General features: G+C 35.5%; 1 protein-coding gene and 1 pseudogene across 4 annotated transcripts in view; both read right to left on the bottom strand.

The window, feature by feature from the left end:
* Window positions 1-20,891, bottom strand: part of LOC143450844 (cilia- and flagella-associated protein 46-like) — a 143,706-nt gene that overhangs the window by 94,547 nt on the left and 28,268 nt on the right. For all 4 annotated transcript variants that reach the window (XM_076951574.1, XM_076951575.1, XM_076951576.1 and 1 more), the window contains exons 9-16: window positions 18,446-18,545; window positions 18,186-18,284; window positions 17,954-18,076; window positions 17,475-17,550; window positions 17,026-17,136; window positions 14,525-14,634; window positions 3,053-3,173; window positions 2,298-2,427 (exon numbers count right to left, since the gene is read on the bottom strand). In XM_076951574.1, the coding sequence (XP_076807689.1) occupies window positions 2,298-2,427; window positions 3,053-3,173; window positions 14,525-14,634; window positions 17,026-17,136; window positions 17,475-17,550; window positions 17,954-18,076; window positions 18,186-18,284; window positions 18,446-18,545 (870 nt within the window). The remainder of the gene's footprint in view (window positions 1-2,297; window positions 2,428-3,052; window positions 3,174-14,524; window positions 14,635-17,025; window positions 17,137-17,474; window positions 17,551-17,953; window positions 18,077-18,185; window positions 18,285-18,445; window positions 18,546-20,891) is intronic.
* LOC143448485 (zinc finger BED domain-containing protein 5-like) lies at window positions 5,812-7,579 on the bottom strand (annotated as a pseudogene).

Below are 20,891 nucleotides of genomic sequence, written 5' to 3'. Positions count from 1 at the left end.
CATTGCCATTTTCGATAATTTTTATCAGTTCCAGGTTTCCTTTACTTAGCCATGCTACAGACAAGTGAAGCGGCCTAACCACAATCTTTATTCGCAAACTGAAGACAATCTTTGCATGAATTAAACTTCGCGATAATTCTGTATCGCTTAATCCCCATTTACTGAGGTAGCTTTTATGTAAGTTCTGATCGACACGAGAATTTTTTAAAATTTGTTCATATTGTATTGCCTGAATTTGGAACTGTTCATCTGGACCACTGAACTGTAGGAAGTGTAGTTAATGCTTTGCCCAAGGGCATTATAGTAAAGGAGCTACCAAGTATCAAGCATTAGTTGCGTTATTGTGAAATCAAACTCCAACCACACATATGTTTTGGGAAACCTAAAGTGTTTTATTTGGAACATCTACTTTCTGAAAACGGTATATTATTACACTGCTCACTATTTGAAAAATCAGGGCTAATGAAGACTTTTTCTTGCCCACAACATTTTATGAATTATCTAGGTTTTGTTAACTTTTGTCACACTCATCTCAGCTTACTTTTTACAGAAACATTGCTAAAATCGAAAGCAAAATTCTGTTAACAACATCTTAGCGGAAGCTGCCATACGCACTTAAAGACACAACCATGGCAATTTTTGACGATGCTCCAGCAATGTGTTTACACCAGAAACTTGGTGACAAAATACATGGACTTGGATTTTTCTTCTGTACATTTTGTGACCATGAACATAAAATGGACATTATGGATATAGAACGTTTAAGTTTCGTGTTAGCACTAAACTTTTAGCACTAAACTTTTAGCCCAAAAATTAGAAACTTAAACATAGAAAGTTAAACAGCCAAACAAAATCAATCATAAAGAACTTGACAATTTCTGTATGTAATGCAACAGAAAAGCATCATTTTTGAACGAAAAGCAAAAGGTTAAATGTCACCACTGCGTTGGATCATAATAATTTTAAACACATTTAAAACGTTGGCGGTTAAGCTGCCTAACCACCAATCAACAAAAATATTTGAAAAAAGACGTCTGTCCTTTGTTTTACAAAGTTGTTAAGGACGAATGATATAATGAATGTAAGGTAACTGCAAAACTCAAGCAGGTCCTTGACGTTTTATTTGAGGTCTCTCTCTTTATTTTACTGCTTTGGTCAATGCATGTATTAAAATACGTGGAAACTTAAATTTTTATGAGATATATAACCTTTGTAACTGTAGGACAAAAAGTAGATGTTGTGGTGAAAGACCAAAAAATTAACACGAACCGACACTTGAGAACCACCAACACTCCAAACTAACTTTCTAAACACAACATTACAAACCATGTTACATGATACTAAAATGTGTTGCAATTGAAACATCGCAAACTAACCAACAACAGCATAACCTACCGTATTTTACGGACCATAAGGCGTACCCGATTATAAGGCGCACTGTCAATAAATTGCTTTCATTAGTTTTTTGTTCATACATAAGGCGCACCAGATTATAAGGAGTATGGGTTACCGTATAAAGCTCATTAAAACACGTTGCGCGCATTATGATCCATACATTAGGCGCACAATCAATTTTTGAGGAAAAAAAAGGATTTAAATTGCGCCTTATAGTCCGTAAAATACGGTACCAATTTGCTAAGGCAAAGCTTGTTTGATTGCACCATTCTTATCATAAAATAATAAAGATCTAATAAAGACGCCACAGATTGTTTAACAATGGCTATTACTTTGTTTGTTTCTTTAAACTTACCAAATGCAAAAATGTTTATCTGTTAATGCAGTTTCAATCACGCTACGTCAAAAAAAACATAGTGACTATTGTAGTGACATAGTGACGCAGTCTGTTGTTAAAGATAGATGATTAGGTTAGAAGAATGGGTATGCAAAAAGTTCATTGTATCTATTTAAGATTTTATTGGAGTTAAAATTAGATTAGAAGGTAGATTTAGGTTATTATGATAAAAAATTTAGGTTAGGTTAACAAAAAACTGTAATAAATAATTTCTTATGCACGATTATTTTTCGGTTAAATAGTAGCAGCCCAAAAAAAGGCTTGGTGAACCAAATATGGATCACAACAATGACCCAGCAAAACATGCATACCAACTCAACTTATGGTCGCGACCAATAGGTTAACAGTTTCAAGTATGCTTAATTTCTGTGCACATGGTGAAGAAGATTCCTGCATGAATTTTCAAGTCATTACTGTTTTATCTATTTCACCACGTAATTAAGCAAATAAAGAAATTGAAATTTTTTAAACGCCTGGTGCTTCCTACAAACTGACCAAAAAGTACCTTTCTCTGTCGTTTTCATCTCCAAGTCTCTTCAAATGGCCAGGAGCTTTACTAATGCATGCTGTCCACTGCCTGGCACGAGCAGCCAATACTTGTACTGAAGTTACTGTGCCCTTCAATCCACTTAATGCTGAATAAAGCATAACATTATAAAAGTTATATAAAGTAAATTTTAAATTGTCACTGCAAAATGTCTTAATTTAGTAAACTAACCAAGTTAATAAGCTATGACACTCGCAAAGTTCAATTATTATACTATACAAAAGAGAAAAACAATTGCCACATACAAGGCGCTGCATTGTCATTAAACGAAAGACTTTTAAAGATAAAAGGTGAATACAATGCACGGTAAAGCGGTAATGGAAGACTTACACAATGTGACACTATGATAACACTGTGCGGCATAAAAATTTACAACTGTGTTACATTATCACACCATCACAAGTGAAATAAAACAGATTAAATGACGCTTGTCAGGGGATAAAAATTTAATGGGAGATATATGTGCCAGGTATATATCAAAAACACATTTTTGGCATGAAAAAGAAGGAGGGGCTTATACGTCAGAATATAAGTTAAGGGTTTTCACTTCAGTTGCTTGAAATAATTTAACAAAAATTCTAATTAAAAACATATAGGTATGGCTCCAATCTCAGCTAAATACAAAGAGATTACATTAGCTAAGCAAAAATTGCAAGAAATTATATTGATGATATGTCAACAAAAGAAATATCTTAGCAATTACACCACTGAACCTTTCATTTTGTTTTCACTGTCCAGGACACTTTGAAATGAATCTGGAGCTAAAGCTAGTCCTGCTTTTACAAGAAGGGACCTTTTCATTTGAGCACTTCCAGAATTTGAAGTCTTATTGGCCTGAAGAAATGTTGAAAATTAAATTCCAGCACAAAATGATATTGAATAAAGTACTGCATCTATTTCACACAATATGAATATATCTAAAATTTTGTGCAGACACACTTGTGCCAAAGCTGTAGATTGAAGCAATTGTGCAAAGAGAACAAATTGAAATCTGAGTGAACAAATTGACATTAAACGTTTTCTAGCACAGATAGAAAGCAAATTAGTCCATTAAAAAGTTTGAGTAAACCATTTGTTAAAAACAATATGTCTAGTACAATACGTCCAGTTTTTGCATTGCAGACAACGCATTTGTTTCTTGGATATATAAGAAAACATCTTACATAGCGGTATTGTGAATCTTTCAGACTACCTTACATACAGTGGTACCGAACGTGGGGTGCAGAGAAAAGCCCCTCTCATAACCGTAAGAGTGAAAGATGCGGCACTCTTTGCCAAAACTGAAGTAATGCTTAATGATAAAATTAACATAACTATATTTCTCCTTTTAAGGAAATTAAAGCCCATGTCACAAAGCAGTTATTTGATGCCAAACCTATAACATCTCTTTCGTTTGTATGCATGACCTCAACGTTTTACAAGAATTGCTTTCTTTTTAAACAATGCATCGGCTGGAATGAAGTTAATCGTTAACCGCACTATAGGTTAGTGTTGCATGTACAACAACTAGGTTATTTGTTCTCATACATCACAACGTTTTTCTTTTCCTTGGTCTTTGCATCTAGGCAAAACAAAACCTTGACATAAAATGGCACTATTAGTTATTGTAACTGGCAAAACTACAGAGACTTTAAAAAAAAAACCCGTACACAAAATCAGTTAAGTCATTACACAGGACCGATTAACTTTGTCTTGAACATCACTTAATAGAGAGCTGGATTAAAAGTAGAGTCAATGGCTAAAAATATTTTCAGTTAGATCATTTTTTTCAAATTGTTGTATTTTGAAAGCAGTGTTTTGCGTAATTCGTGTATTTACCACCTTCTATGAAAACAGTAACAAATATGCTGTGATCACGGCCACCAACTTAAAGTGAGGGGCAAGTCCGTAAACAAGTTGGCCTTAAATCAAAGGGTAGTTATCAGTAAATATTCTGGTAAAAGAATTTTTAATTATAATGGTAATATGTAGTGGTTAAGCAGTTAATGCCAAAATTGTATCACAAATTTGGCTTCCTATTATGACAAAGAGGGCAGTGATTATGACGTCACAATGTAAAAACAATATGCCTGATGACTGAGGCTTGTATTAGATATTGTACGCTAGCTAACGCGTTTTACACGTCTTCGTAGGTAGGGTATCAGCAGGAGGAAATGTTTGTTTTCAGCATAAGAATGTCACAGATAACAGTACATGAAGTAGTACTCAAGTCAAATCAACAACAATAACAAACAACCTTTGGAAGATCACTGCATAGTTGCTGCAGTTTAATGCACAGTTGTCAATACTGTTTAATTCAGTGACAGCAATGGCTATATCTTGGAGTAGTTTAGATTCTGAAGGAGATGGCAAAGACGATAATGATGACGGCCCAAGATTTGTAATTGAATTGGCTAATGGATCACTGAAATTTGTCTTTATAAACAGACTGGAACCATATTTTCAGTTTACCACAGTTTCACAAACTAACCAAGGGTTTAATGTGATAATGGAAAAACAGGAAGTGTCACATGCGCTGCCAACGCTTCAACCTGATTTCCAACAAGCTGTGTACTACTCCTACCAAGATGGGCTTTGCAGAATTATCGTAAAAACTTTCGTTTTTCCATTCATTGAAGAACATAACTGCCACTTCGTCGTGCCATCAGACAAGGACATTATGCTCCAGTTTTTAAATGACGCAAGACAGATCTACCGCCTGGTAGAACTTATTTCAACCTCCATCACATCTTACACATGGAGGAATTGCTCAAATTTTTTGTCGGACTGCGTTGTCTAACGGTCAATGGGTGATGCGACTCGTAATAAATGTGCAACTCAACAGAAACCTCTCCACCCACTCTGCTAAGCACAATTACGAAGGAATAAGCCATTCTTCTGTTGACGACCTTCGGTTGCAGAATCTCCAAACCACACTTACAAAACACTATACTTCTTTATATAAAGTACACCATGTGAGCAAGTAGAAAATACAGCCTTTGCAGACAAGCGTCGGCCAACAATGAAGCCGCTTACAACTCTTTTAAAGATGTCGCTCGCCAAGTAATCATCACCACAACCTAACTAGGTCACATTCGCTATCAGCAACAACCATTCGGTAACGAGCAACACCTTACACCATTGAAAAACATTCGATTCTTTTTGTTACTCTTAAATGCGTTCGTGATGATATACATATCATTTTATGATGTATTACTTCTAGCTTAAATGTATAACTTACTACCTTCACTTTCACCCTAAATATTAGTCATCTACATACCGACGACGAGTCAAGTCGAGTCAATACCTTTCAAGGTAAAATGTATTTAGACATCACATTATGCGTTACGTTAAATTGATTGCTATAAGGCAGGGGTTCCCAACCTTTTTATGATCTCGTACCACTTGGGTACCTTTTATTGTCAACATGTATCAATTCTTGCAGAACAACAAATTTGATCGAATCTTAGTTTATTCAGAAAAATAATATACATTAAAATAACAGCAAAAGACCACAACTAAATTTAATGAGTTTTTGTTTAACTTCCACCAATTGCTTGATGCGTAGCATAAATTTACTAACAGCACATTGAAAGTCATGACCGGGCGCACCTAGTCTGTTTCAATTTTTTGAGTTGATGTTCATCCTGCCTGAAAATCACTGCTCGCATTCCCACGTAGAAAGGAGAATCAGTAGATGTGGAACAATGTAGGGCATTAGCGTGAAGAATGAAGCTATGCTAACCCAGAAATTTATTAGAAAACATTCTTTGTGTTTTGTTTTTGCTGTCTGGACTTTCTAAATATCTATCAGCTCTTCTTGCTCCCCAGTCCCAACAGTTAAGTTAGCTGGATCAACTGAGAAAGGATTGGTGATGTAGGCACAACTTGTCGCATCTGGAAAGTAATGTAATAACTCTGCATTAAGTTATGACAGATGATGAATGATTTCCTGGGAAAAAATCATCACTGATATCAACTTCAAGAGCTGACAGAAACTTAAAAATTCCATTGCGCGTACTTTCCACATTTTTCTTCCGTAGATCCAACATCCGGAGAAGGCTCCCAGTTTTGAAACAAAGTCAACGACTGTGCAGTTCTCTCCTTGAAATAACTGATTTAAGTGGAATGAAAGCTTTAAAAATATCTGACAGGTAAGACAATCTTGCGATGAATTCCTCATCCTTTAGATCTTTCTGAAATTTGTGATCTTTGTTTTTGAAAAATAAAAGTACTTTATAACTCATTTCAAAACGAAACTTTGTAGTATTTCCTCAGGAGAACCGGAGCACTTTTGTGTGATAGAGGACACAATCGTGGTCTGAGCTAAGGTCTTCACAGAACAGCTGAAACATTCGAGTATTTAAAGCTGATGTTTTAACAAAATTTATGATTTCGACAACTCTGTCCAAGCACATTAACACCTTTCCTTTGCGAAAAGGGCAAACCTGTGTATGAAGCAATGAACACTTGTGACACTTGGTGATACAACTTTAACATGGGTACCCAGACTTTCGACCAAGCATAGAGGGAGCCCGTTCTGTTGTGCACCCAACAAGCTTACCTCAATCCAATGTATTTTTTTCAAAGAAATTATTCAAAATGTGAAAAATATCTTTTCCTTATGCTGTAGTGGACACCTCATGTCTCAGCAATAATTCAGTTTTTGTCACATCATTGTGTGTAAAGCGGATGTTAACAAGTAGTTGACAGTCGTTGGTGAAATCTGTAAATTCATCAAGTTGTATGGCAAATCCAAACTTGGAAGCTCTTACTCCTGTAATCACTTGGTCGGTGATATCCACTGACATTTCCTCGATGTGACGCTTGACAGTATTATTGGAGATGGAAACACTCTCTGACTTCGCCACTGCCTGCTCTCCAATTGTTCACGTGACCAAGACTTTTGATGCTGGTATAACAAGAGACTATGTAAGCGTATGGACTTTCATGTCCTCAGCCACCAGGAAAGCGACTTCATAAGATGCCTTAACAATCTCTTCACCCTTCTGCTTGATCTGGCCAGTTTTGTCCATGCGCTGCCACTTCTTATTCTCGCCCAGTTGCTGAAAGTATCTCTGATCTTGGTTTATTTTATCTACGTGGTTCGTTTCCAGATGGCGTTTGAGTGGGCTGGGTTTCATGGCCATATTGAACAGTGTTTTTATGCAAACCACACACTATGGAAGAACTTCTCCATCATGCTCAATTGAGAAGAAACCATATTTTACGTATCCAGGCTCATACTTTCGCTTGGGCATGATGCAAGGTCAAGTAAAAAATTTAACAAAAGTTAATACAAAATAGCCTGACTTATCAATTGATACAAGAGACTAAAGTTGGTAAAAGAAATGGTAGTTAAAACATTTTCTAAATTTTGCTTCTCACAAAATTCGCATTATCTGCATTACTTTACACCACTTTACGTGCATGCCTGCATTTACGCTGCGCACCTACCTGCATTATCACCAGCATTTTCATAGAATTACAATGCAGCTGTGAGACAAGTAACGCTTACGAGCAATCATTTGACCTAATATCTATAACGCATATAAGAAGTATTGCTCTCTGTTTACATGACTTATATTTTAAGATTGTATTGTTACAAAACAATAAGAATTCATAGAACAATAGGGTTTCAGGAAAATTTATTGATTTTGAAACAAAGCCCAATAAGTAAACTAGAAAGCTGTGAATCCAGTTTTTTGTGTAAAAATGGAAGTTAGTTGCACACAACCTGGTAAACCTTCGCATACAACAGGATGGAAATTTCTACTATAAGGTCATAATTGTCTAAAAATTAGTCTGATTGATACTTTTTACGAAGAGTTGAAATTTTTGAAAATGCTCCATTTTTGGTACAAAAAGTGTTCTTTTTAGCCCTCACAATCGCTATAACGTAACTCAAGTCATTCTGGACTTTGACTCGAGTCAAGTCGAGTCATTTGGGAGTTTTGAATCGAGTCAAGTCTAGTGACTTAATCCAAATGTGACTTAATAACCTTTCACGTCACTTAACAATCAACTCCGTTAATTACATATTGAATTTGATGAATCTGACTACGAATCAAATGCTTTGTCTGTTATAAGCATTTTCAAAGCAGTGCGCAAGCTGAATGATGGATTCAATGCATGACATACAAGGACTGGCACATCTAAACAACGTGCTAATGGAGTTCTAGATGTGTTGTTTGTCAGATCTGTTAATCTGACACTTATTCAGATTAAATGTAATTGATTTGCAATAAAATAAAAGTTTTTAAAAGATGATATTACAACTAACCCAGGAATATAATGTGATTGACCTACCATATGGGATTAAATCCAACAACATAAAAAGTGAATTGAAACGGTGATTATATATTGTAACCAGCAGCGCCCTACCTTTTTTCAATTTTCTTAATTGCTGATCAAAGATGGTCAAACTCCTCCCAACACAAACTTGTAATAACCCCTACCATAAAATGCATTGTGTGATGCCATAATGACATATCAGGCAAATCTAACTCAGAGGCAGAATAGAAACTTATGAAAATGTGCTTAAAATCCTAAAAAAATCTTTTCGGAAAAGAGACACATCCCGCTTGTTTAAAAATGTAATCACTACTTAATAGCTTTATTGGGTAAATAACTTTTTTTCTGGCAAAAGCAATACAACTGACTTTCTTTCCGTCCTTGCATAGTATTCTTGACCAAAATTATAATTTTTGATCCCTTAGTGAAGGTAGATATAATATTCACATAACAAACCCATCTTCTCTCAAGCACATACATACAGTAAACCTCCTCTCACAAACAGAGTTGAGATAATCGTATTTGTAAACGATTGTCAATCGCTAGAAATGTTTAGTGATCAAATTTTATACGAAAAATCTGATCAAGATTCGTCATTGGTAGTCTGTTGAATATTAAATTGTTTAGATTCCAAAGACATAGTAATCTGCTGATTATTCAACTTTTAAGGTTAACTATCTTTCAGTTTGACACGGCAAATACTAAAAAGTTGTGTTGGCACCCCTTCCTTCCATGCAGAGGACAACAAGGTTATAGACAGTAAAAAGGGTTGCAAAACCGGTTTTCGAAAACCAGGTTAACAAAATACCTTCGGCAACGTCTTGACGTTGAAAACTACTTCATCCACAGCTTTGCTGCCGAAGGTTTTAGAAGTTATACGGTCACTTTTTCTTTGAGTTCAAATTTCATTGTCACTTCCAATAAAGCAATAGTTTCTTTATTATCATTGTTTTTCAAAAAGCATATCTCTTTTTTAATGGTCTGCACTTGTGTATAGCATAGTATCTACCAATAATTTTAAAATGGGCACAGTAATATTGTTTATCACAAACTACAACAGGCCTATTTTATGTATTATGTGTAAAACCAGTTTAACCATTTTCTTTAAATTGGGACAAGTAAAAAACAGTTTTTGAAATTCTAATTATATAGCAACCCTAATGGACACTGGGGTGGTGGCCTAATCAATCACCAAACAAACTGTACATGGACTATTGATTTTACACACACACATGGTAATCGATTATAAACACCAACATACAAATCATACCAGCTTACCCAGTTCAACTTAAACACATCTCTGCATTAAATTAAACTTAGCCTACATGTTTTTCTGATGTGTTTATATTATATTATATGTGTCATATAGCTTATTATGCAGTATGGGAGAAAATTGTTCATAGCTTAAGTTTAGTCATACATCCATAGCTCAACTGTTAACTAGCAGGCTGTAAAAAAGACCCCATGGTATCAATGCCATATATTGGGTCAGAGACTGGGAAGGCGTAGAGGCTTTTAAATGTTAATGCAGGTTAAATAACTGGAGTCAAATATCTGACATATGGGTATCACGTGAACATGTGTTATATATTTTTGTATCAATACAGTGAGACCTCGTTAATCCGGACCCCAATGAACCGGAATCCCCGCTATCCGACACAAAACTGCCGGGAACGGATTTCTTCCTATGCATTTTACCCGTTTAATCCGGAAACCCCGCTGTCCGACTCCGACACAAAAGTTTTGGAACAAATGTGCTAAATCAATAGCAATAAAATCCGATAAACCGGATTATTAACAGTTAAGCGGAAATGATTCACGATTGTCCTAATACAGTATGTAGTTAGTTGACGAAACAATAGCCGACTAATTATCTACGCATAATAACGTTGCGGTCTTTATTGATTCAAAAGTACAGTACTGTACAGCATTGCGCTTTGTAAAAAAATTTAGCTGTGCTATTCAGTATGCCTTCATCAGAGCCACCATCTAAACCAGTGGTTCTTAAACTGGGGGGCGTTTAACATTCACAAGGGGGGCGCGAGAGATGACAAACTGTCTATTATATGAGCTATGTCTAAACATGCTTTCTTGACTTTCGCTATAGGTTCATTTTTACAAAAATTTTAAAGTGTGTCACGATGGCAATTGTATTTTTGAAATTTGGATTCTGAAATACGTCAATTGTTACGTCATAATTTTTGGTGTTTCTCCGCATTGAAGCGTATTGTTTTCGTTTACTCATTCACGCACTCCTAGCTCGACTAGTTCTCTTGTGTTCTCTTTTTGCAGTGACCTGTTTTTTCTCACAGCGGGGGGCGGCGTAACAAGAAAAACTTTTACAAATGTATCACTTGTAGAAATACTAAATTTACACTAAATGCATTTTCTTTAGTTTTACAATTTTGATGTATACAGGAAGCCTGATGTTTTTGCTACTAACCTGTAAATATCCGATCAGTTTACGACGTATAATTTTCGAGTCATTAACGATTGAAAATTTGTGTGCAGTGTCAGGCCACACATAATAAAAATAGTAATGTCAATATTATCAAGTAAAACTTAATTTTAGTATTGATTTAATAACCAGGTAATTTTAGTAATTAAACTAATTGTATTGACACAAAATGAGTGGAAAAAAGAGAAAGTATGACCAAAATTATCTGAAGTATGGCTTTATAGATACCACAGTGAACCGAAAAGTCGTACCGCAATGCGTGATATGCTTAGAAAAGCTAAGCAACGACGTTTTGAGACCAAGTCGTTTGCAGCGTCATCTTCATGAATATAAAGACAAAACCTAGGAACAAACTTGACTGTGAAGCCGACCTTAGATGTGCATTATCTTCTACAAAGCATCGAATTAAACGTTAGGTTTACCAAAAACAACTACATCCTTCATATTAATGAAAATTAATTGAAAATGAATTGTTGTTTTGTTTAATGCTCTTTTATTTTGCAATGAGGTGGGGTGCGAAATTTTTAGGTACCGTCAAGGGGGGCGTGTGCCAAAAAGTTTAAGAACCCCTGATCTTAACGTACAAGAATTGAATTATCAACTGAAAAGAAGTAACAGATCTGCCAATACCAGCGGGATCATAAAAAGGCAACGCAAAATGAGATTAGACAGCATTTCAACTTAAAATGGGGAATAAATGTAGGAAGGTCAACAATTTGCGACATTCTTAAACAAAAGGGAAAATGGCTATCATCAGATGACATCAAGTGTAAAAGCCTTACAAGAACTAGGCCCTGCAAGGAACCAGAGTTAGAATCCGCTATTTTTCTGTGGTTTACAGATGTCCGTTCACGAAATCTGCCGGTTACATGCGACATGCTAAAAGAAAAAACCCAAACTTTTGGAGAGCAACTCGGTGTTAAAGATTTTGCTTATTCAAATGGCTGGTTGAATCGTTTTAAGAAACGACACGGAATAGCACTGCAAAAAGTGCACGGAGAATCTGCTACAGCTGATGTTGTTGAAGTTTCAAACGGTAGGGATTATTTCAACAAATCATTGCTAACTATGCTTTACACAACGTCTATAATATGGACGAGACAGGGTTTTTTTATCGCTTGGAACCGGATGCAACACTGGCTATAGGTCCAGTGAAAGGGAAGAAGAAAAATAAAGAGCGGATAACGGTAGGTCTTTGTTCAAATGCAACTGGAGCAGATAAGCTAAAGCCTTTGTTAATTGCAAGAGCAAAAAGGCCCCGCTGTTTCGGAAAAGGATTTTGATCCAAACGTGTATGTCACATATAGACACAACAGTAAAGCTTGGATGACAAGTGTGGTATTTACAGATTGGCTTAAAGATTTTGACCGAAGTATGATACAGCAAAAACGTAAAGTTCTGCTTCTTCTTGACAATGCTGCCAGTCACAAAGTTCCAGAAGATTTAGAAAATGTTCAGGTGCATTTCTTACCACCAAATACAACGGCTCATCTTCAACCAAATGATGCTGCAATAATTTGAAATTTCAAGCTTTACTATCGAAAAGGATTGACCAAACATTTCTTGCAGTCCATAGAAAATGATCAGCCAATGGCCATTAATCTTCGAGAAGCACTGCACTTGATCAGAGAGGCGTGTAATTATGTTAAGATGCAAACAATTCAAAACTGTTGGGAGCATACAGGCATCATTCCCAGGGCCTCTTCTGCTGAGATTACATCGGCGGCATGTGGGACAGAGGCAGAAGTGGATGAAGAAATTCAAAGTGACAAGCAAGGATTCCATACAATCTCTAGTGAACATCTCATGTCTGTTTGCGACTGGCTAGACGTTGATACTGGGATTTGTACTGGCAAAGTTTTATCCGATGAGGCCATTGTTGAAATTGTTAACCCACCCACTCAACGGTGAATCTGAAAGTGACCATCATGAGACAGAAAGTCCACCTCCTGCAGTGACAACAAACGAGGCCATATCTGCAATTTCTACTTTGATTTATTACTTTGAGCAATACTCTTCATTGTCGAAAGTCACAAATTATCTTGACAGTGCGTGGGCTATGAAAAGGAACATACAATCTTTCAGTAAAAAATCACTCGTGCAACGTGAGATAACAGACTTTTTTATGTAATAAATTGTTTGTTTTGATTTCACATTAAGTTTCTGTTCTTGCCATCTTGCGATATTGATGCATTTTGATAAATAAAAATGGATTAAGATCGCGGAGATAACTTAGTGATTAGAGCAGGGGTGACGGACCTATTCATTGTGGCAAGCCACTTTGTCAGTTACAGCTGAGTAACTATGAAATACTGTACAGTATTTTAGAAACGAAAAAATAAATTGTTCATCAACAGTAACAAACAACGCTTCCGCGGTCGCAAAAAAATATGTAAAGTACATCGGTTGAGTGCGGCAATCTATTGAAGACATACTGCTGCAACTCAATCGTACTATCAGCTTTTGATATCGCATTGCGCAAAGATTAGAAACAGGTCAAAGAAAGTTGAAGAATGCTGGTCCCGCCGGAATGCTTCGCCATGCAAGAGCGGTTGTCAAACCGATTTGCGGCCGCATGTTCGTCACTTCTGGCTTAGAGCATTCGTCTTTAATACGGTGGTTCTGGGGTTCGACACTGGGTCGGATCATACAAAAAATATAATTTTATTTTAGTTGCTGTCCAGCCAGAAACTCGGTACTTAGAATTGGAGTAAGGTGCATACTGCGTTTTGAACACGGTACTGCTTTGCAAGATTGATTGATTTTTTACTTTCCGATAATTAATCCGGATACCCCGCTAAACCGACATTTTTTGACGAAACGAAGTGGTCCGGATTAACGAGGTCTCACTGTATTGCATTTTAAAACTGATATTATTCGATTTCGTTTGCCCAAGTACAGCAACATAGATTCTGATGCATTCCATTTATAAAATAGGTTAATTGTATTGTAATATGTGTTGTCTAAATCGAATCGTGCAACAGTCAATCTTACAAGAACACGGTAGAACATATATGATGCAATAAATCCGAAATTGGTTAAACTGATAATAAACAGTGGATGTTAGTGACTCATTCGTTGTTATTTTCCGCCTAATGTAGCATCTTTCTTTCTGCTGTTTACGTTTTGAGTCTAAGTCAGCTTTTGCATGTTAATAGATCTTAAAATACTGACAGTGTTTCAAACAATTAATTCTCCACAAAAATATATATTGGGTATTATTTATCTGGACTGTTATGCTATGTCAGGTTAGAAAGGGTAACAGGTAAATTTAAGTAAACCAAATACTAATAAGTAATTGCACAGTAAAACCCATAAAGAAGGAAATGAAGTTAACTAGGTGTGGCACATTAATTAATAAACTATTGTAATGCAAGCAATAAAACACACCGCTGCGCATCAAATAAACTGTAAAAAAGCTTGTCATTAACAAATACATAACTAAAAAAAATACCTGTTGAATAATTATGGTGGCTATATCTTCTGGTCTATCTGGGGTCCGATACAACTGAGTACGAAGTTGTAAAAGATGAAGTAATGAATGCAAACGTTCATGATAAATCCCTATAATAAACATTAAAGATTAAACAGCCAATTTGTATTAACTGAGATAGCAATGTATTAGTGTTTTATTTAGCATTAATTCTGCATAAAATGTGATTTTTGTTTGTTTTTATCATTATAAAGTCATCAAGTGCAAAATAAACAAGAATTAAGTGCGAAAAATATACATTAAAAAAAATAATTAAAAGGATTGAAAGTTATCTTTAATATCTTAAACAAAAAGAAACTTTTAAACTATAGTAAGTGATATCACAAAATGCTTACACTTACCTTGATATATGATCTATGATACTTTAGGTTTTCAAAATATAAATACAGCAAATTTGTATAGTAGTTTGTACAAAGTGATGAGGTTTAGCTTGATGTTGAAGCTAAAGTTACTTATTGTTCAATAAAAAATCCTTAAGATTACTAATCAAGTAAAGGTTATCTGATAGTTAAGTTGTTTACAGCAATGCTGCATTTGGTTGTTTTTAGATCAACATCAAAATAATGGAAAACGATTAAAAAGGTTTGAAAATGACATTTTGTTTATCACATTGCAGTCAGTTACACTGAAATAGAACAGTGAGTTTTTATGGCTTATAAGCAGGTTGCTGACAAAAATTTGCAACCTGTTAAGTGCTACCAAAAAATGTCACATTGTTACTGTAACATAAAACATGTTGTTGAGCAGTAGAACACAAGAGATCATAACACATTAACATTAAGGAAATAATTTTGTTTGGCCCGAATGGCATTACATAAAAACACAATTTTTTCTTTCTGTGAAGAGCAGAAAGTAGATTTTACATTTAAGTTAAAGTTCAACAACAACAATGTATAAATCAATATCAATCACTGGAATTTCACACATTATAAGAACATCAGCATTGGCATTAAGCTACTCTGCAGCTGAGTATGCATGTCCTTTGTGGGAAGAATCAGTACATGCAAGAAGTTTTGACTCTGCTTTGAACAGCAGTTACCTATTATCACAAGATGCCTGAAACCTACTAATTATGGTAATAAATGTAAGTATTGTGTGATTTCATAGCATTAGAAAAAGGTCAAACTCTGTGTTTTTTACATTTGTGTATTTAGTTTGTATTTGGCATTGGAAACTATGGTTAACCACATAAAACGGCACAATAAGTAGTTGCTTTGTTGCAAAAGAATTGGACACCGATTTTATGAGTACCAGTATGTACACACTCGTTTACCATGTTTACTGCCCAGGCCAGAGCTGCAATTATGGCTTCAGAAGACAAGCACATATTACTGCAGGTTACCATGAAAAAAGGGTTGTGAACACCTTTATCGCTTCAATTGATCATGTTGGCAGTCAATTTGTGAAAGTGGCTTGATGACTGGGAAAATGGAATCTGCAAAATGGCCCAACAACAAGCAGATGTGGCTTCGCAAAGAATACAGTACAACATCCAATTCAAAGCCCTCTACTTCAGTAAAGTTGCAGCACACCTGACCTATCCACCAACAGCAACATCGGTCAAAAACCTGCAGATTTTCGGAAAGACTGCATCTAAAGACTCACCGCCATCATTATAACAAAGCAGTGACATATTGGATAGAGCGTTCACTTTACATGTGGTGAGTTTGAGGTTTGACTACAGGCAGTGTTATATCAAAACTTTAGATTGATAAATTGGTATCTGCTGCCTTCTAGCTAAGTGGTCCATGTCTGGTTGGTGCAAAACAAATAGCTACTATGTCAAACACACGAAGTTACTGTTGACTAGCACTCTGTTTTGGATTGTATTAAGAAGCAATCTTTGCAAAACCCCTCCTTAATTAAACCTATGTCAGCAACATGAAATTTTCAAATATAATAATAGGCATGCAGCAAATTTTAAACATTGTGTTTAAAAAATTGTGTTAATTCGAGTGTGAAAATTAATAGGATGTGACTGCATTTACAATTCTGATCTCATCTAGCCACCCCTCTAAAATTCTATAACTCAGTACCTATACATTCAGAGCATGTGATTAGTTCATTACACACATAAGATACAAATGCTAATTTGTACACAAAGAAAATTATTTCCCCAGGCCAAAACCAAATTTGACCAGTTTAACTGCTATGTTGAGTCGGTTCAAAAGTATTCGCATTCGGTTTGTGATTATATAAAATCAAACAAATGAAAGTAAGTTTGATTAGTGATGTTGTTAACAAGCAATTCATGTCAGTTTAAAAGCATTAAAAACCAGCTATGGTTATCGATTTATTGGTAATCACCTTTCAAGTTAACAGCGTCAAATAAAAAAAAGTTAACATCAATCACAATTGAAAAAAACTTTGCAAACCTGATATCTTTAACAAATATCACTTAGTAATTTATTAGATTCAATGATTCTAACAAAATATTATAGAAAGTACCGTAACTAAGCTACCTGTGTCATCCAGCTGTAGTGCTTTATTAACATGCTTTAGGGCAACTTCAATTTGTTCTCCAGCTTCTTCACATTTAGCTAATTCCATGTGAACTTGACATCTAAGTGTGGCTAAAACAATACATGATTATACAATAAATTTTATGAAAATTTTCCACTAAAGTTGAATTGTATTCAAAATTTCACTAATCTGATGAATTTTAATTTACTATCATTAAATTACTTTTAGTGAAGGAAAGCGAAGCTATTTTACATTCATGGCAATATAATATGCAGCAATTTGAAACAAACATTTAACAAAAATGATAAAGCTATAAATACTGAAAATATTTATGTTAAATAGTCAATATGCTAAGTGATGGTACAAGTTAATCACCACGAGTTGCAGAACATAGTTTTACCAAGCCAAATACTCATGTTTATATACCACTTTTTAAGAAAAACCACACCTTGCAGGGAAGATATGTCTTCAAGGACTTGAGCTAAAATATTCAGAGGTTGCCGCACGTGTTTCCTTAAATTTTTCTGAATTTAAAAAAGCTTGTTTATGTTGTAAATCAGTGTGACTATTTCACCGAAAATAGGTCACTTAGTGCCCCAAACGAAAAAGTGAGCATACAATCGGGCTCAAAAAAGATGACAATTACATGCTTCAACTTAACAAAATAAGGTTAGCAGAAATAAAGCAAACAATCAGACTTAAACTCGGCTTAAACTAAAACTTTTTTTGCGTTGATGACAGTAGGTCGCTATGCCACTGCCACCTAGTGCAAAATAAAAGCCAGCATCTATGCCTACAGGAACAAAAAACACATAGCGTTACCGTTACTTAAATATCACACAAAGCTTCAAGTGATTGCAAAATACAAAAAAGATAAGCTATAAGTGCAGTTTATCTAGAAACAAAACACGAAATCATTTAATTTACCTGTAACAAGGGTAAGCACAGATTCCACAAGGCTGTGCATGCTCCCTGAACAATATTTGCATTGGTAGATCGAAGTGCATTATGTAGGGCAAGTTCCATACGCTTAATCGCAGCCAGCCTTACCTTTATAAAAAATAATTTGAATTCAAGCCTTTCATGGGTATTTTTACGATCAAGTTTGTTAACCAAAAATGCACTCTTTCTGCAGAATGTTAACACATAAATACTGTACATCAACTGAAAATTTCGCATAGGACTCTTGGTTTGAACCCAGCCCTTTGACCATTAACTCAGATTCTACAAATTCCATTTCCACAAGTAAACTTGATTCCTATTATTTAAAAACACATTAGTATGAATGAAGCAAATTCTTAAATCAACCACTAAAACTGTAGGTTGGCACAGGCTAATCTTTGTTGATTTATATTCTATTAGTTAATATCAACAAACATATATCACTAAACTAAATGACGATAAAGCTAAAACACGTACCAAGTTTTCCAAAGTTTTTAAGGCTGCCAAGCATCTATAGGATAGTTGGACCTCATCAATTTCAGCACAAACTCTAGCTAAATCAATCAGAAGATGTGGTCTATAGAAATCCAAATAATATTATTATACATGTTTGCTGTGTTACAGACTTTCTTCTGCCAGCGGATTGAGCGCTGAGCTAATGAACCATGTAAATTGGAAATAATAATGTGTCGTGTATACTAAAGACAGCCAAAATATAGTACAGCGATTACTATTAAATACACAAAACAAAAAACTAATAACATTATAATATCATCAGATCTGCACAACAAGTAGCATGCCGTGAATAAGATCTAATTATAACAATTAGCACAAGATCGATTAGTTTACTTTCTTGCTTTTCCAAAATTCGAGAAAAAAATGTATGTTACTAACTAGCATCTTAAATTAGAAAGATTTTTTATGAATTTCAATTCAGCTTTAGAAAAAAATACTACATCTTGGAAATCTTTTTTTAATTGGATTTATTGAAGGTATTTGATACGATTGATGTTAGCATCTTCCTCTATATCTTTCAGCATTACACTATAAGAGGATCAGAAAACCTAAAGCTGATTGCCCAATTCCACATAACGTGGTCATCTACTGTATGCAATTTGCAGGATGATGTGTCTTAAAGGACCATTTTAGGCCTGCTTAGTTTCCTAATTCACACCAACGATTTTGTTAGATGCCTTAATGTTACAGATGCCCCAGTATCTTTTTACAAGGTAAAAGTTATAAAGAATTAACTTAAATTGCATATTTACAAATGCCAAAAGTAAACAATTGGTTTAATGCAAACAAGTTAACTAAAAAACAAAATCTCTGATCTCTTTAACCAAACCTAAACAATCCAATTTATTACTTTTGTCAGTAAACGAACAAGAAATAAAACATATTACCGGTAGTTCAATGAAGTTTTACATAAAGAGTACGCTTAAACATCAAGGAAGTACCACACGACCACCATGTTGCAAAGAAAAACAGAAATACAGGTGTAATTTCGTATTGGTTTAATCCCTTGTGGGTGTAATTCCAAGTGTCTGCAAATGTGTGTAGGTGCAATTCCGTTTATAAACGATATAGTGGTTATATCTATGCGTGTAACCCACCTGTTAGGCTAAATATGTTTTACTAAATTGGTTAACTTTTATCAATGGTAGCCCTACATATTTCCTTATTTATATACAACGTATTTCCTTAGATACTACAGTCATTATTTCTTGCAGTCCCAAAGCCTAAACTTGTGCAATTGCATGTGGGTGCAATCCTGTGTGGCTGCAATCCTGTGTGGCTGCAATTCCGTTGGTATGCAATTATGTTGGGTGTAATCCTGTGTGGATGCAATTACGTTGGGTGTACTACCGTGGGTGCAATGCCGTGGCCACTAGCATTTATGTCTTGACTCATGTTTCTGGGCATACACAAGAACTTGAAATGACATGCCAAACTTTAGTTATGTTAATTGTTGGAAAGTATTTTGTATCAGTTTTATTGAGCTATGTCTATAGTCATTGTACAGTCAACCCTCGATTTAACGGACAAATACGGACCAGCAGCAGTCCGTTGCTGGAAAAAGTCCGTTAATCGAAAATACCGTACTCCCACTACTGTACAGTGTACAGTCAAGTACTCTGCTATAGCGTAGACCATCTGTCACCGCAAATTCTAGCTTTTGCTTGGAAAACACGCCTACGATAAAACACTACAGTACTTTGATGGAGAGATGTATTACGCGTACCAAACATGTTTATACTGCGCAGATGCTCACGCTTAATAAACCAAATACTGTACAGTACAACACAGTAGCAGTTTAAAGACACATGAAATGCGTTCCTTGTTTGTATTTTGTATAGCCTGTGTGACTACAGTACACAGGTACATTTACAGTACACAACTTAAATCATTGTTGTTCATTTTTCAAAGTTGTTTGTTGTTCATTGTTCATTGTTCAAAGTTTAAATCATTGTTATCATCATTGTTCAGATTTTCAGGGGCAGGTGGGATGCGTAAGAGAGATGGAGACGACACAGATGGGTTGGCTGGAGCACCATGTTGAACAGGGCGGCTAGGGGCAAAGAAGCTGTTGATTTTTGTCTGGCAACCCCCCATATGCTGTTCTTTGATGATATGCTCCCTGATCATCCTGAGCTTCCCATATTGGTGCGCCATCTCAGGTAGTTGGCTGTAGGCGGAGTAATCAATGAGGGCATCGATATAACTCCGTAGAGTTGACAACTTCACCTTGGGGACTTCAATCGCCTCTTCCTCGTCACTGCTTTCCTCTTCTCCACCATCCTCCACAGATGCCACTATGTCGGCCTCAGACATGAACTAATACCCTGGGTCCAGATCTAATTCGTCCAGCCAGTCTGTTATATCATCGATGGAGGTGGATACCTCCCCACCACGCTGCAACATT

Source organism: Clavelina lepadiformis, chromosome 3, assembly GCF_947623445.1.
Source record: "Clavelina lepadiformis chromosome 3, kaClaLepa1.1, whole genome shotgun sequence".
NCBI classification, from domain to species: domain Eukaryota; kingdom Metazoa; phylum Chordata; class Ascidiacea; order Aplousobranchia; family Clavelinidae; genus Clavelina; species Clavelina lepadiformis.
The sequence above is the reverse complement of the archived record's forward strand: the minus strand, read 5'-3'. Positions and strand labels throughout refer to the sequence as shown.